This window comes from Suillus subalutaceus (genome assembly GCF_016647625.1).
Source record: "Suillus subalutaceus strain FC151 chromosome Unknown DFJ58scaffold_16, whole genome shotgun sequence".
NCBI lineage: Eukaryota > Fungi > Basidiomycota > Agaricomycetes > Boletales > Suillaceae > Suillus > Suillus subalutaceus.
The window spans coordinates 65,534-80,266 of record NW_024540265.1 but is presented as its reverse complement, the minus strand read 5'-3'; the positions used below and the strand labels follow the sequence as shown (position 1 = coordinate 80,266).

The window sequence follows — 14,733 nt, the reverse complement described above, 5'->3', positions numbered from 1 at the left end:
GCATGTGAGGCACGCGAGCAACCCAGTGGGAGGGCAACGAAGTGGTGGGGGAGGGCAACGAGGCGGTGGGGGAGGGCAACGAGTCATGATTTTATTTTTAGAACAGCCCTAAAATTAGATTGGCGAATCCTGGGCCTCTCAGGCCAGTTTCCCATAACATAGAAACCCGGCCTAAGAGGCTACCTTTTACCTCCGAAAACTACTGCCTGAGGTGCCACTGGCAGTTGTCCGTCGTACGCTGATGTTGAAACTGAAGGAGGCACCGCTGTCCCTTGGCGAGCACTAGTGTCGGGCTCAGAGATCAGAGATTCCGAGTCGGCTCATCACAAAGCATCCAAACTAGTACCTATAGAAACAAGGTAAGTATACAAAAGTATACGAGGGATCCGTGACGTGCACGAGCAGTAGTGTCGAACAACATTGGACGACAAAGCCGCAGTTCTCACATACCACACAATAAGATTATGTTAGCGGATATTACTGTGTGAGGGATGGAACAGGTGTTCCAGGATCGAAATGTTCTGCCCAATCCGACTGTGGAGGGGTAATATCTAAGGGCGGCAACATCTATAAATCTATAAAGTAAAGGAGAACGGGTTTCAGGGAGTCGCGGGTGCTTAGGGCTGGCCACCGTACTAGGTCGTATTACGAGCATGTAGTACGGTGGCGTGATACGAGAACCGTACCCGTACCGTCGGGGCTTTAGAGCTCTCATTGATGGTTATGGTATACAGTCATTTGAGTACCGTATGACACCGTAAGTTTACGGCCGTATGTACCTGTCATACGGGACATACGGTTCTACCTAGATCTGCACATGTGAGTAGTATAGCTATGTACCAGCTGAGTCCTGACAGTGTATCCAGTTTGGGTTTGCTGTGAAGAAGGTTAGAGATACAGTCAGAGGTTTAGTCAAAAAAAAAGAACATACTCTAACACATCAGCAAAAGTGCAAAGGCCTGAAAACGCCTGGTCACCACCTGACCGTCCTGGCAGCAACCTGGATAACCTGAACGTCTGGGAGGTATTTCATTCTCACGCACGACAAATGAATCTTCAGCGGTGAAAAAAGATGTAGTAGTACAGCTTCCTGCTCATACTATACCAGTGTACCATACATTTACCATAATGTCACTCAATTCTCGGTCTCGTGATTCATTCCCTACAACACCCAAAGGCTCAGGAGTCAAACGGTAAGCCAATTCATTATCAGGCTACTACTAGTACTAAGTTCAACTGAGTCTCTAGTTCTCACTCCGAACCCCCCAGCCCGGTCAAACCACACCTTGATTCAGAGGCTGGCAATCCGGATATGGACCATGCCAATGATGGCCCGCTCCAGATCAAAAAAACGGTCAGTCCGAGTCATGCAATTGCTCACTGGCACACGATTCTCATGCCAAACTCACCAGTCGTCGTCTATCTCAGCGCCTCAAAATACCTGCTGATCCCAATGGACCTTTCGAATATAGTACGAGACATTATTTTCCAAGCTCTAACTTATCTCTGACCATATGTACACAGCCCCAGAATACCTTGCAACACTCGCTACACAGCGAAAAACACCGGAATCTCCCAGTCCTACTAATTTTCAGGCTGAAACCCTTGCCATCCCTGTGGACTTCCTTCAAAACCTTGTTGATGCACGTTGGAAGGCTGAGCGAGCGCGCTGTGATGCCGAACATAAATTTCAATTACAACAGGTGCAAAAAACTGCCTCGAACTTAAAAATATTACTATGTATGATACCTGACAATCTTATTTGCCTGTGCGCTCTGTTGAGCCTGAACATAATCTGAGACGGCCTGGTCAAAACACGATTTCATTGGCATGATGGTCAGCATATTTGTTTACATAGTAAGCATTGAAGGAATCAAGAGAATAAGAAAAATGAAAGTCTAGAGGAAGCGGACCGTCACCAAAGACAGGAAGGAGGTGCGCAGCTCGATAAATGGTGTCAATGTGCTCAACAGACTGAATGCGAGTCCGTCGTCTCCCTGTAACCATCACCTCTGGCTTTATCTTCCACATTCCCGTGAAGTTATCTGGCCCTCGACCCATACGAGAGAAGCGGTCAACAAGAGCACATGGGTAAGTAACTCCATCATGCGTGAAGGAAAAGAACAGCTTGACCCTGCCAACAATCATTCCCCTCATGCCTGACTTTGTCTCATCAGCCACGATGAACACAATCGTGTCGCGAGTACTGTCGCCTCCACAGCGGCGTTGAGCGAATGATCTCACGATGCATCCCATGAGTCCCAGAGACGTCACTAGGGCTGATGAATACAAGAAAGTACAATGAGATTCGAGAACGATGCACAATACGACGAAGACGATGCGATGCAACACGTCTTGATCAGAAATCTCAGAGGAGCGCTCATGGGTCATTTTTCGCATTATGTAATTACAGAATTATCATCTTTCACCCGACCTCACCATGTTGAGTTTTCACTGTCTCTCAAGGAAGAACATAGACATGACCTATCGACTACAGGGTAGATTCCGAACAAGCATAAAGAGTTAAAGGTCAATGAATTATTGATCGTTATGTCGTAAACATTGCATACATGAAGGGCCATTTGTTTGTCCATCCATTAATTGGAAGGGGAATTGGACCTGAAAAGGTTGTGTGCCGCAAATTGACGCGCAGGAACGTGTTCTTCGAAAAGAACATCAAGCCTAATTAATAAGATCCCATCAGAAAAGAACGGCGAGCGATAGGACTGGATTTTAACTGACTCGTCGACTGTGCGATCCTTAGTTTCTGGAATGAAGTACCAGGTCCAGATTGTTCCAGCAAAAGCCAGACCGCCAAAAATAAAGCCAACGTATCCACCAAGATTTGCCTCGTCTGGGTTGACGCTGAAGAAGAATATTTAAGATTGACTATGGGACGGCAAAACAGAAGGACTTGCAGATACGGGACAACAATATTCACGACCATACTACACAAGGAATTTACCCAAATCCCTAATGCGACAGTCTTTGATCGCAGCTTGGCAGACGAAACTTCAGCAAAGATGACATAGCCTAGGGGGCCACTGTCACCCAGTTCATTAGTAAAGGTCAACTTGACAACAGCAAAGTGACTCACATGCCAGTTTGATATATAAAATTGTATATGATTGTCTAAAGCAGAAAAATTAGTAAGTACCAAATGTGAGCCGTCCTCAACGAAAATGCAACACACAAAGGCAGCCACTGTCCATCTGGCATTTTGAGAATCTGATATGGATATAAAGCCAATCAACAATAGCACTGTAGTGCAAGCAAGCATTCCCCAGAAGAATATGAATCTACGACCGAGTCGATTGACTGTATAAAATGTTAGCAGGTTGCCCACGACCTAGACAAATATCATTCGATGTTAACGAAGAGCGAAATGACAGCCAAACGCTTACGCCGATGGCTGTCACTCCGATGCCTAAGTTGAAGGCATTGGTATCAGCGAAACCCGCAAGCTCAAAGAAGTATGTGCTGAAGCCCAGAACGAATACGACCCCTTTTAAATATTTAGCGTCCTAGTGCTGACACTTGTAGTATAAACGTACCAGCGCCTTGCTGAAGCACGAAGACCATCATTGCTACGATAGTGCGTCTGAGGTTGACTCCTGTTTCACCATCAGACACGGTGTAATCGGGGTTTATTGGCAGAATGAGACAAACCCCTGAAGCAATCAATGTATCTGGCACTCGCCGCATACGTGTCTTCGAGCTCAATCGTGTCCTGAATTTGCTGAAGTTGCATATCTGCATCGATCGTTGGGCCACCAAGTCGCGTGATGACCTTCCGAGCGTCATCTACCCTTCCTTTGCGGACAAGCCACCAAGGGGATTCCGGAGCGAAAGGAAGGCCTACAAGGAGGATGACTGGAAAGATCCATTGGAGTGCACTGGATGAAGGAATAAGGCTAAATGTAGGGCAAGGAGTCGAACCACTTACAAAGGCAAACGGTAAGCATAAGCATCGGTTCGGTTGCCTGTTCCACGAATTACTCCATTCGACATGCTATGCTCCCTGTTGAGCAATGTACCAATGAAGATGCATGAGGAACATACAATTGACCCACTAAATGTGACATGTTGTGTAAGAACTTGAGGATAAAATTAGGTTGAAGATAAAACGTACGATCTATCCACAGATTAACAGATGCAGTAGTGATCCCACGTAAAGCGAGAGGGGAAACTTCTGCGCAGTAAGATCCAGCACTTGATACGTACATTCCTACACAAGTCGGTTAAGACAGCGAAAGGTTGAGTGGGTATATGTCAAACCAAGCGAGAAACCATTGATCAATTTGCCAGCTAATAGCATCCCGTTTTTATGAGGGGGCGTAAGGAATTGTATCAGAATACCAACGATGGAGACAAAACAAGCGACGGCGACAGCGCCACGTCGTCTGTCTCGTGTGAGCAACAGGATCTAAAACTCCAGACCCTCGTACGTACCCGAAAAGCTCCGAGATGTAACCTAAGGAAAAGGCTCCAGCCATGCCACCGACAGAGCTGATACTGTTAAAGGCACTTTGCCATGATGCAGCAAGGACGTATTGTTGATCAATAAAGCTGCCGAAATCCCTACGGAACGAAGAGACGCTCAATAAACCACCGCCAACCTAACAGAAGACTATCTTGACATCGTTCCACCCATTTATGGTTGAATCACCCACCTGAGAGTCGTAACCCCATAACAGTGCCCCCATGTTAATAAATAAACACCATGCAAAAGCGCGCCAATACGTTCGCACAGCCTGCGCCGGAGTGATGGCATGTTCAGTTGCAGCAGCCTGCGCTAGCGTCGTGAGGTTGCCATAGGGAGATTTCTTCTCATTGAAACCACTAGTCGCATCGACTTCTGATTGTGCCGTTTGAGCTGCTTTCTCGTCGACTGTGCCAGTCATAGTTCTGTGTGAAGTATATGGGACCCCCACCCCGATCGTTGATCGGTTTTTATGCAGACAATCCGGCGCTTGTGGATATGCCGGTCATGCTGGAAATAGAAAACTCAAAGAGGAACATAATGAATTACCTATGAAACAAATTCGTTCTTGGGCGAGGACAATCCTAGTAGCAAAACCCATTAGACTGCCGGCACATAAAAGAAAGGTGTTAACATCGTATCCTTTAGAAAATGGATACATACACTGTTCAAGGACATGTGAAGGTCGACAATAGGACTTGAAGGCTTGAAGCTTGAAACTCTAGATCGGTACAGCATGACCCGATACGCCGGCGTCCATCTGCACACATGATCATGGTACCACATGAAAAGCAAGTCCGTTGTTTACTTGTGCATAACAATGGTATATTAATCTGTCTATTATTCATGGTGCAATCTAGATATAAATGCAGTCGTTAAGTTATTTTGGTCATCTCTGAGTCATAAAAAGTCACGAGCGAAGTGAAACTACGCAGGCTGCAGTGGTGGTATGCCCCGGTGATACCACCTCTTGAACACGAGTGGCCATGAGCCAATAACGGCAATTGGAGCCGCAATAAGAAGCATCACTACTGCGCCCCACCCATTGTTATCGGAGGCATGGGTAAATAGCCCATCGTGTCTTGTCGTCGAGCTCGTCATTGCCGTTGTGGGTTTGGTGGATGTCGTTGAAGTAATGGATGGGCTCGGAGTGGCAGATGGTAGAGCAGAAGTATATGCGCGAACATAGGAAATGTTGAAATATGCGTCATCATATCGTGGACTTCCAGGCCCGACTACGCAGTCATTGTACTGTATCACAAGCGTTGAACACAAAAAATGTCATTTTTCGGCTGTTAGCACTCACACACAGACCTGTTGGGCCTGAGTTGCCACACGACGCATTATAGGATGCTCCAATACCTGCCCTATATATAACGTAATTATGGAGGTCCTGTGCTGCGAGGTATGACAGGACTCACCAGTCTCCGCAAAGAGTGATGTCTAAAACCAGGTTTTGTGCACTGAAATATTGGGTAATGTTGCAAGTGTTAGAAAAATAACTGGCATGCGGAATTCCCCATTGAGTGACGTCCATCGAGGCTGAATAGATGGAAGCGGGTACGTCGGGGCGCTGAAAAATGTGTCAGCACGTTACAATATTTATCAAACCCAAGGGTACACCGCACACTCCAGAACCAAATACTACAGGGAATTGTTAGCCATAAGGATGACGAGGATATGACATGTGCAACTACGTACAAGATACCCGACACATCAAACTGCGTTGCCCAAACTCCCCCGCCAGCTGCCGCAAAACCACTTCCAAAACTATTCGGAGAAGTTTGCATCACTGTGCATCCAGAGGGTTGAGAACAGTCGGTTGTTGTACCGCTTGTACCAAATTGATATTCTGATCCATTAGCAGTACATCCTGGCGTGGTGTGAATGCTTATTTGGTTATCGGGCATCAAATTGATGCCCTCGATGATATCTATCTCCCCGTCCTCCGGCCAGTTAGGCCCTACAAAGTCGCGTCAACGAGTGAAATCAAAGCCAACAGCATCACACGCACCAAAACTCCAAAATGCGGGCCATACCTTACGTAGATAGTTCAGATGCTAACGGCAAGTAAACCAAGTTTCTCATAACATACCGAGCATCCAAACGGTATGTGACTGAGATCGATTATCCAAAGGCTTCCGACATCATACGTGTCTTGAGTGGTTATGCGAACCTGTTGTGCTCTAATAAGTACCGGGTGTTTGGATCCTGTATTTTGCGCACTGAGCTACGGTTCTGGCCCATAGGCACATCTGTTGTGTTGTCCACTTTGATTATGGCATTTCCTTGACCGTCTATGTACGCCAGGCTCTGACTGGTTGCATAGGACTCGTTGACCCATATGACATTACCTGTATCGTGTTTTCTACTGTAGCAGAATATAAGGAATGACGAATACGATACCCACCTTGAGTCGTGTTGTCATAAGCGCCATAAAAGTCCCAAAGATCGAAGAAGCTCTGACCCGAATATTCGCGGACGAGACTATAGCCCTTCACAGAAGATATATAAGAAGCAAAGATCTCGAACACAAGCCAGTGCTTCATGGTCACGAAGTGTGAAAATATGGGCAGAGGAAAACCGGAAGGCATTCATATAGTCAGCAAATCTCCGAGTGGCGATGGTCGGGCGAGTAACCTCGCTGCCGGCTGGAGAAGGGATGGTTTGGAGCTCGAGGCCCTGCGTAATGAAACCTTATGCATACATACTTAACCGCGCGCGTTGTGGCTTCCGGCGACTCACGCACATGACTAGATCCGAACAAACATGAGGCGCGTGACAGCAGAAGCGCGTGACCGAAGCACGCACTACGTGACGGTGCTTACAGTCGCATATAAGTACATGCATTAAGCTCCCAAAGCACTAAGTACTAGTACTACTAGTGCAGTAGCCTAGTAACCTAGCGCAAAAGGCGCAAAGCTTAAACGCTTCTTATTACTCGAGCACTTAGTACTTAATACTGACGGGGTCAAACGTTCAAACGTTCAAGGCTGGAACAACCACTTTGCTTCCACGCACTGGCGCTGAACTCTGAATCGTCCTGATCCTTTGCCGCGGGGACCGACCCGGATGTCCTACAACGCGATGCAACGTTGTACTTGGCAGATGCTTATAATCGGTGTGCATCACAAGTGTGCCAACAGGCGCCACCCTTGTGATGCACAGCTATTTAGTACAAGTACAAGCGGTATGATAGATTGCATGACCACATCATCTACCACGATCGCAGTGTTAATGTCAGTCTTCTTCAACAGGAGGCAGTCAAAAGCAGTACACAGACTCTATAACCCTTGCACCAAGGACATCACCAGCAACACAGCCAAGCACAGGCTATAGTATGAGAGGCAGTCAACAAAAATAGAAACTTACCGTCCCATCACGGTCAGCCCCTGGAATACTTGTCGCTAACGTATACAATATTATGTCACTGCTAGTATTAGCTACTACGTGGGGATTCTGGTGGGTGTGCACGTTTTCAGATCAAACACCATGATGCTGTCCTGATGGTGATGCATAGTATGATGGTTTTCCGCTAATAAAAAGAGAAGTTGCAGCCTCCGTCGGCAGCCACTTCGAACTTCTTACTTTCTGCGCACTCTCTATTCGCCATGGAAAAGCCCTCGACAATGTTGATTGAGCAGTTACAAAGCGTCCACGCCCGTCAACGGAAGGTTATTCAACAACTTCACGCAGATAATGCTAGATTGCTCAGCGATCTCGTTGAAATTCGTCGGGAGAGAGATGATTTCCGAGCGGAGGCTGCGAAGCTTCGCAGGGAGCAGGCAGACCTGCACAACCGACTGGATGAAACGCTATCGGAGAATCAAGATTTGAAGCGCGAGCGTCTCACTCTTTCTCGCGCATTCAGCAATGCGTCTTCTTTTGGACGGCCATCAAAATCTAATAATAAGGTGTGTGCAAGTGTACACAGTGATTATGCGGCTCTAAGTCATTCAATCAGGCGATGCATATCTTATCAGCGTTGGCAGGAGAAGAGGTGAAGAGTCCATCTCTTGATTATAGCACAGTCAGTCATCGAGTCGTTACCATCGAAGCATGATTCCATTTCTTTTCGCAGGGGATGACCCACGACAGTCAGAACTCATATTCAAGCCGTGAGTTGCCAGAGCCTGTCACAACGGACGAGTCTCGAATAGATGAGCCTGTTCACCGAATTCGGAAGCAGCATACAATTATGACGCCTATTCCAAGGGCATCATTGTACGCACTCGACATGAACCGTTAAACGCGCCATGGGAATAAGTTTATGCCACTACAATGAGACATGTAATGGTAGGCAGTGCCATGGAAAATTGTTTGCCTTTTGTCATATTGCTGTGGATATGTATCAGAGGACAGTATTATTTAACGTGTTGGACTTCATCAGGAAAAATGGGAACTGCAATATAGTGCCACAGAGGCTACATCGCACGTATAGCCTGGTTGCATCTCCCCCCCCCGATATAGTACCATGTAGCGCAGACCATATGTCTATTTGCACAACATAGCATCCGGTATCTCGCACCTTTGCAATATAGTGCAGCTATGTAGTGATCTAATGTTTACCATTGCAGTAAGTACATATCAGGTACATCATACCACTCGCGCACTCGCAAATAACAGGGAGATCAATGGCGTGCATTCACGGTTTAACAGTTTAATACTAGTCAGCAGTTATTCTCGCGTCCTCAACATCATCACCTTCAAATCGACCACCCTCAAGCTCCAAGTCAGACTCCACCTCGTCACTGTCATCTGCACCACCACCCTGCTGGTATTCCCGGATGGCCTTGTTGATCTCGTCGTCTGAGAGGCAGTCACCGTCTCCGATTTTAATCGGATCCACCTTAGCATGCAACCTGTATTATGATTGTCAACTTTCCAAGTTTAAATCCTTGAAACGCACTTACCTGCCATTGTTGTTGATTTCCGTCAGGATGCCATCAAGGATTCCGTGATCCTTCGTTCGAGTGTGAAACTTCTTCAGGTTCGCAAGATGCTTGTCGTAAATCTCCTTATAATCGCCGCTCAAGATGCTGATATCTACCCGTTCGCCGTCATACCATTCATCAATGCAACATTCGGCCTGCAGCCGATAATATCACCATCTGAAGCCAATAGACAATAGCATGACTCACTGCGGTGTACACTAAGGCCAAGGCTGGAATTGGAAACGGCGAAAAAGATTTCTCAAAAACAATCCCTTCATCCTTCTTGTTGCGGTACCAGAGTAAATTTGCCGCTTGCTGATTTAACCTTGACCGAAAGAGGCCACTGCGAGGGACATTATTCTGTTGGTCCCCGAGGTCCTTACAACCAAACATAAGTACAAAACATGACTCAAGATATTATTAACGCACCCGGTAACACATGCCAAATTTATCCTTGAGCTGACGGGCGAGTTTGCGATTCCTACACTTGATGGACTCCCGATTGGTGGACTCGAAACCATAAATATTCTCGACAAGCGGGCGAACTTTCCCTTTCACCTCACTTGTGAGATGCGATGTGCGCCGGGTAATCTTGAACAAGAAATTAGGCAGATGAAATAATAGAACTCGATCACGTACCATCTGGATGATCTCACCATTGAATCCCATCTCCATCTCATAACAGCTACATGCCTCCTTCCAGGCCTCCTTCGCCCAAAGGACTTGAGTCATGCGATCCGGATAGGCATACTTGGATGCGAGCCAGACACAGAAATGGCTGATCGCGAACTTGATGAGTTGCTGCACTGCTACTTCATAATCATGGGCCGCTACATGGCCCTTACTCTGATGAATCTTGCGTGGAAGTCGCTGTTCACCTTGTTGTGGGGAAGGCGAATCTTCGGACTGGCGCGTCCGCTTATGACTCTGTGTGCTGTCACCCTCATCATCTGAGGGTGGTAGCCACACACGCTTCAAGTGGCGCAAATCTGCAAGATCATTCAGCTGCCATTTGAGTGTATGATACAGCACCACTCACCGTCATAGTTGTTATCCTCACCATAGTATATATCTCCACCGGCGAACACGTCACTATTGTCCCCATCATGAATGACAGGGTCTTCGTCATCGCCGTCGGACTGCTCGCCATCGTCATATTGCTCGCTGTCGTCATGCTGCTCCGTGTCGGTCAAGTTCAAGTCATTATCTAAGTCTCCTTTGGACTGCGCCATCGGAGTTGGATGAGCTCGTTGGCACGTGCCAGCTGTCAACTTCCGTGGCGCAGGCGGTGGCTTAACATAATGATGAGTGCCCCAAAACTAAGGCGAAGGCAATGACACTTACACTGAGATCGTTGGACCTATGTTCACGATTGACAAAACCAGACCCCTTACAAACAAGCCATCAACATCAAAGTTGAAGTTATCATGCGGCCGACTCACTTTAGTAAGAGTATCTTCCTGCCAGCCCCCAGACATGGATGTTCTACTCGGAGCTGGTGTATGTACCTTTGTGTTTGATCAGATATCGCATACTAAGAGTCAATGATATTCTCAGCTCACCTGTGTGATATGTTTTGGCCGTGGGGTGTGTTTATCTCGTGGGGGGACCTTGCTGAACCGGGGCCGCAGGTCTAGTGGACTGTTGGATGGTCCGCTACCTCTGGACAGGACGATAGGCTGCGTTGAAAAACTGTGTGCCGTCATGTGTACCTGAAAATAGTTAGGTGGCAGGCAACCGATGCGACAGTCAATAACACACCTCTGTCCACCCGATTTTTCCGGGTGGCCTTGATTTTGTCTTGACCACTTGGGCGGCGGCGTGCCTCACGGCATTCTTGGTCCTCCTCGACTAGGTACGATATAATGATATAGTTAGTGATAGAATTGGTAGTACATAAGAAATGGCATACCTTGGTATAGAGCCTTCTCTGAAGGGCGGCAGTCGCGGCGTTGACGCTGAGAGGGAGCTGAATCAGTATTGTTGAGAATATTACTCAGTGCTTGGCGAGCAGGACCAGTGGAAGACATTCTGGATGTTGATTGAACGTGAGGATGAGACAATCTAAATTTTATGAGTATGAGGGGGCACAGCGCACCTTTTTTCTATCATCACATCCTTTATAATGACACTGTCGCGTCTGCAGACCATGATCAACAATCAATGCGCAACAACACGCTCACGTCAAGTTATGTGCAAACTGCGATCTTGAGGGATCACACTGATCTTGAGGAAAAAAGTTTTGATGTCCGATGGATGACAAGTCAGCCAGGTGAGACTTGATTGAACTGTCACTTACGGGTCAGCTTTTTTGGCTTGTGAACCTTGAACCTCCTGCTCGACCATACCATCATGCACCGCTGCAATTTTTGCCTCAAAGGCAACTTCCAGAGTGCAAGGGCCGTTAGCCTTCATATAAGCCGGACTCTAGCCTGTAAGCAACACATGGACCAGCTGCGCAACCATGAGCAAGCCACACAAGAGGCCACACCCAACAACAACCAACCTGAAGATGTCTACTTTGACGGAGACATACCTTGGGAGTTTGATGGCCAGGGGGATGTCATACCGGAAGGGCCACAAATACCGGAGCATCGTGGTGTCCAAGTCGAAGAAGTAGAAGATGAGGAAAGGATGTGGATGCGATTTGTCCAGTCATACCCAGGGCAAGTAGCGCAAACGCTTGGCTGCGCAGAGAGCATGTTCCATGACATCAGAGCCCAACAAGAGGCTCAAGGTCTAGACCCATGGGCGCCATTTGCGGACACAGAGGAATGGGGACTTGTGAAATGGTTGGTATCCCGTGTGGGCCAAAATGCGATAGACGAGTTCATGAAACTACCAATTGTAAGTCAGTGATTCAGCCCCAATTCACAACATACTCACCAATGCACAGACCAGCCGCCTTAATACATCATTCACGAGCAAATACACCCTGATGAAAGCAATCGATCAGCTTCCCCGCGGAACAGAATGGCAGTTAAAGAGAATAAACGTAGAGGGCAACAAACTCACCAATGACGGGCACTGCGAAACTGAGGATCTTGAACTGTGGCTGCGGGACCCAGTAGACTGCATCTGCGAACTCATGGCGAATCCAGAGTTCGATCGCATGGTATCATATGCACCAGAGAGAGTGTTTGCTGATGCGGAGGGCAAGACAAGACGGTTTGACGAAATGTGGACAGGTAACTGGTGGTGGGAGATGCAGGTAAGCACAGGTGTCTACATGTGGCAAAAAAACGCACTAAAGCCATTCCCACAGGGAAGACTGCCTCAAGGGGCGGTTGTTGCGCCAGTCATCCTAGCGTCTGATAAAACCTCACTGTTGCAGTTCCGGGGAGACCAGGAGGTGTGGCCCGTCTACTTGACCCTCGGAAACATCTCCAAAGAGATCCGCAGTCAGCCATCCAAACACGCTGCAATTCTGATCGCGTACTTACCGATCTCGAAGTTAGAATGCTTCACGCGCGATACACGTTCCGTGGAACGTTATCGTCTCTTCCACTACTGCATGACGCAGGTCCTGGAGCCATTGGTCAAGGCAGGCAAGGATGGTGTCGATGTCACATGCCCTGATCGTCAAGTAAGGCGCATGCATCCAGTCGTGGCAGCGTATGTGGCGGACTTTCCAGAGCAGTGCCTGGTGGCCTGCTCCATGGAGAATAGGTGCCCAAAGTGTGTTGTGGGACGCAACGAGTGTGGTGACATGACGAGGTCGGAAATGCGCAATCGAGAATCAACGCTGGAATACCTACGCTTGCACCATGACGGCGAAATGAGTAATGAACAGTTTGAGGGAGGACTAGGACTATGAGCGATCTACTCACCATTCTGGGCTACACTGCCACACAACGACATATTCTCATGTATCACCCCCGACATTCTACACCAGCTGCACAAAGGTGTTTTCAAAGATCACCTGGTCAGCTGGTGCTCCGATATCATAGGCGAGGAGGAACTTGACGCGCATTTCAAAGCGATGACGTCCTATTCGGGCCTTCGGCACTTCAAGAAAGAGATTTCCAAATGGAAACAATGGACGGGGGCAGATTATAGAGAGTTACAGCGGGTTTTCCTTGGGGTAATTGCTGGTGCGGTCAACAGCCAAGTTCTTGCTGCCGTTCGTGGTGTGTTAGATTTTGTCTATTATGCACAGTACCAGACACACACAGACGTCACACTTTCCCACATGCATAGTGCACTTGCATCATTCCATGCCAACAAGCACGTTTTCCTCAATCTCGGAGTGCGGGAGCACTTCAACATACCTAAAATTGATTCCATGCTTCACTACATCGACGCTATTTGTCTGTTTGGAAGTGCAGATGGCTTTAATACCGAGCTCCCTGAGCGTCTGCACATCGATTTTGCTAAGCATGCTTACCGTGCCTCTAATCGACGTGACTATGTTATCCAGATGACTACCTGGTTACAATGGCAAGAGTCCATCGCCATTCAAGATGCTTACCTTCGATGGTGGGCTTCACAACACCCTGCCAATGATAATTTGGTGCAAGACGAGGCAGATTCCAGTACCTCGGACTCGGATTCTGATGGTCCAGCGCCTATGGGAGCCAACCACATCATCCTGCCTTGTCAAGCACAACGCTTCACGATGCTGATGGCATCACAGGGGTACTTCGTCCCCAGAAGGTGTCCATTCCCAAACTCTACAATCCAACGGTTACTCCATGACTATGGCACTGCACTTTTCATCCCTGCTCTTGAAGATTTCCTTCGTAACCACATACCAAAAGGGTTGCACAGAAAGCTCACTCCACAAGACCGCGTCAATGTCTACAAATACTTGAAGGTCCTCTCGCCAGTACAACCACATATAAACAAAACCAAATGTTTATTTAAGGTACGCGCGGCGCCAGTCATACCATCGAAGGATGCAAGGAAAGGGCCAGCGCCTGCACACTTTGACACGGTGCTTGTGATTGAGGATGAGGACCGGTACACTGGGGAGGGAATGTCAGGTGAGTGTTATTGTTTTATGATTGTCTATGCTTGCTCACTATACCTAGGTCTGCGCGTTGGTGAAGTGATGGTGATTTTCGACCTCCCGTCACGTTTCGGTCATTTTCCCCACCCCCTTGCATACATCCATTGGTTCCGGCCACTTCAGGCATTCGACGATAATTTGCAGTTTTTCAGGCTCATGAGGTCTTCACGGCAGCGGGGACCTAACGCAGCCATTCTACCCGTGAATCGAATTCTTCGCCCTTGTCACCTTGTTCCACGGTTCAGTTGAGATGGGTCAGAAGAGTTCTATCTCAATAGATACATTGATTTGGAGCTGTTTGAGTG

At 47.7% G+C, this 14,733-nt stretch overlaps 6 protein-coding genes across 6 annotated transcripts; 2 read left to right on the top strand and 4 right to left on the bottom strand.

Annotated features, from left to right (window-relative positions):
• Positions 1 to 1,809: 1,809 nt before the first annotated feature.
• Positions 1,810 to 2,355, bottom strand: DFJ58DRAFT_904510 (uncharacterized protein; the record flags this gene model as incomplete). Its single annotated transcript, XM_041394913.1, is given in 2 exon segments — positions 1,810 to 2,169; positions 2,189 to 2,355. The coding sequence occupies 2 exon segments, from the start codon at positions 2,249 to 2,251 to the stop codon at positions 1,810 to 1,812; spliced, it is 423 nt and encodes a 140-aa protein (XP_041247877.1). The 5' UTR covers positions 2,252 to 2,355.
• A 73-nt stretch (positions 2,356 to 2,428) lies between these two features.
• On the bottom strand, positions 2,429 to 5,266 carry DFJ58DRAFT_768785 (maltose permease). The gene is made up of 16 exons (XM_041388972.1): positions 5,147 to 5,266; positions 4,674 to 5,088; positions 4,453 to 4,619; positions 4,279 to 4,403; positions 4,133 to 4,228; positions 4,063 to 4,072; positions 3,947 to 4,012; positions 3,670 to 3,896; positions 3,555 to 3,614; positions 3,405 to 3,505; positions 3,194 to 3,349; positions 3,098 to 3,132; positions 2,919 to 3,044; positions 2,743 to 2,865; positions 2,571 to 2,682; positions 2,429 to 2,491 (listed from the first exon to the last, which is right to left on the bottom strand). Exons 2-15 carry the CDS (start codon positions 4,902 to 4,904, stop codon positions 2,598 to 2,600), a joined length of 1,608 nt encoding a protein of 535 aa, XP_041247876.1. The 5' UTR covers positions 4,905 to 5,088; positions 5,147 to 5,266; the 3' UTR covers positions 2,429 to 2,491; positions 2,571 to 2,597.
• DFJ58DRAFT_768778 (concanavalin A-like lectin/glucanase domain-containing protein) lies at positions 5,267 to 7,252 on the bottom strand. The gene is made up of 9 exons (XM_041388971.1): positions 6,894 to 7,252; positions 6,710 to 6,837; positions 6,579 to 6,659; positions 6,498 to 6,522; positions 6,185 to 6,446; positions 6,112 to 6,127; positions 5,905 to 6,056; positions 5,790 to 5,850; positions 5,267 to 5,734 (listed from the first exon to the last, which is right to left on the bottom strand). The coding sequence occupies exons 1-9, from the start codon at positions 7,075 to 7,077 to the stop codon at positions 5,411 to 5,413; spliced, it is 1,233 nt and encodes a 410-aa protein (XP_041247875.1). The 5' UTR covers positions 7,078 to 7,252; the 3' UTR covers positions 5,267 to 5,410.
• A 615-nt stretch (positions 7,253 to 7,867) lies between these two features.
• Positions 7,868 to 8,643, top strand: DFJ58DRAFT_127414 (uncharacterized protein). The gene is made up of 2 exons (XM_041378762.1): positions 7,868 to 8,397; positions 8,448 to 8,643. Exons 1-2 carry the CDS (start codon positions 8,095 to 8,097, stop codon positions 8,544 to 8,546), a joined length of 402 nt encoding a protein of 133 aa, XP_041247874.1. The 5' UTR covers positions 7,868 to 8,094; the 3' UTR covers positions 8,547 to 8,643.
• Positions 8,644 to 9,108: 465 nt separating this feature from the next.
• Positions 9,109 to 10,640, bottom strand: DFJ58DRAFT_127399 (uncharacterized protein; the record flags this gene model as incomplete). Its single annotated transcript, XM_041378761.1, has 6 exons — positions 9,109 to 9,345; positions 9,397 to 9,572; positions 9,625 to 9,795; positions 9,847 to 10,008; positions 10,057 to 10,406; positions 10,457 to 10,640. Coding segments are annotated over 6 exons (1,239 nt in total), but the record flags the coding sequence as incomplete, so codon positions are not given.
• Positions 10,641 to 12,117: 1,477 nt separating this feature from the next.
• DFJ58DRAFT_714433 (uncharacterized protein) lies at positions 12,118 to 14,677 on the top strand (the record flags this gene model as incomplete). Its single annotated transcript, XM_041384015.1, has 8 exons — positions 12,118 to 12,264; positions 12,314 to 12,628; positions 12,683 to 12,715; positions 12,752 to 13,199; positions 13,236 to 14,209; positions 14,234 to 14,245; positions 14,285 to 14,402; positions 14,451 to 14,677. 8 exons carry the CDS (start codon positions 12,118 to 12,120, stop codon positions 14,675 to 14,677), a joined length of 2,274 nt encoding a protein of 757 aa, XP_041247872.1.
• Positions 14,678 to 14,733: the final 56 nt, after the last annotated feature.

What these genes read in the sequence shown, in the direction of transcription:
- DFJ58DRAFT_127414 (XM_041378762.1), top strand. Translation starts at nt 8,095, where the DNA reads ATGGAAAAGCCCTCGACAATGTTGATTGAGCAGTTACAAAGCGTCCAC. An exon ending in CATCAAAATCTAATAATAAG is followed by an intron (nt 8,398 to 8,447) that starts GTGTGTGCAAGT and finishes TCATTCAATCAG; the next exon opens with GCGATGCATATCTTATCAGC.
- DFJ58DRAFT_768785 (XM_041388972.1), bottom strand. Translation starts at nt 4,904, where the DNA reads ATGACTGGCACAGTCGACGAGAAAGCAGCTCAAACGGCACAATCAGAA. An exon ending in GATCAATGGTTTCTCGCTTG is followed by an intron (nt 4,229 to 4,278) that starts GTTTGACATATA and finishes CGACTTGTGTAG; the next exon opens with GAATGTACGTATCAAGTGCT. An exon ending in TTTATATATCAAACTGGCAT is followed by an intron (nt 3,045 to 3,097) that starts GTGAGTCACTTT and finishes ACTGGGTGACAG; the next exon opens with TGGCCCCCTAGGCTATGTCA.
- DFJ58DRAFT_768778 (XM_041388971.1), bottom strand. Translation starts at nt 7,077, where the DNA reads ATGCCTTCCGGTTTTCCTCTGCCCATATTTTCACACTTCGTGACCATG. An exon ending in TTATGACAACACGACTCAAG is followed by an intron (nt 6,838 to 6,893) that starts GTGGGTATCGTA and finishes AACACGATACAG; the next exon opens with GTAATGTCATATGGGTCAAC. An exon ending in CAGGCCCAACAGGTCTGTGT is followed by an intron (nt 5,735 to 5,789) that starts GTGAGTGCTAAC and finishes CTTGTGATACAG; the next exon opens with TACAATGACTGCGTAGTCGG.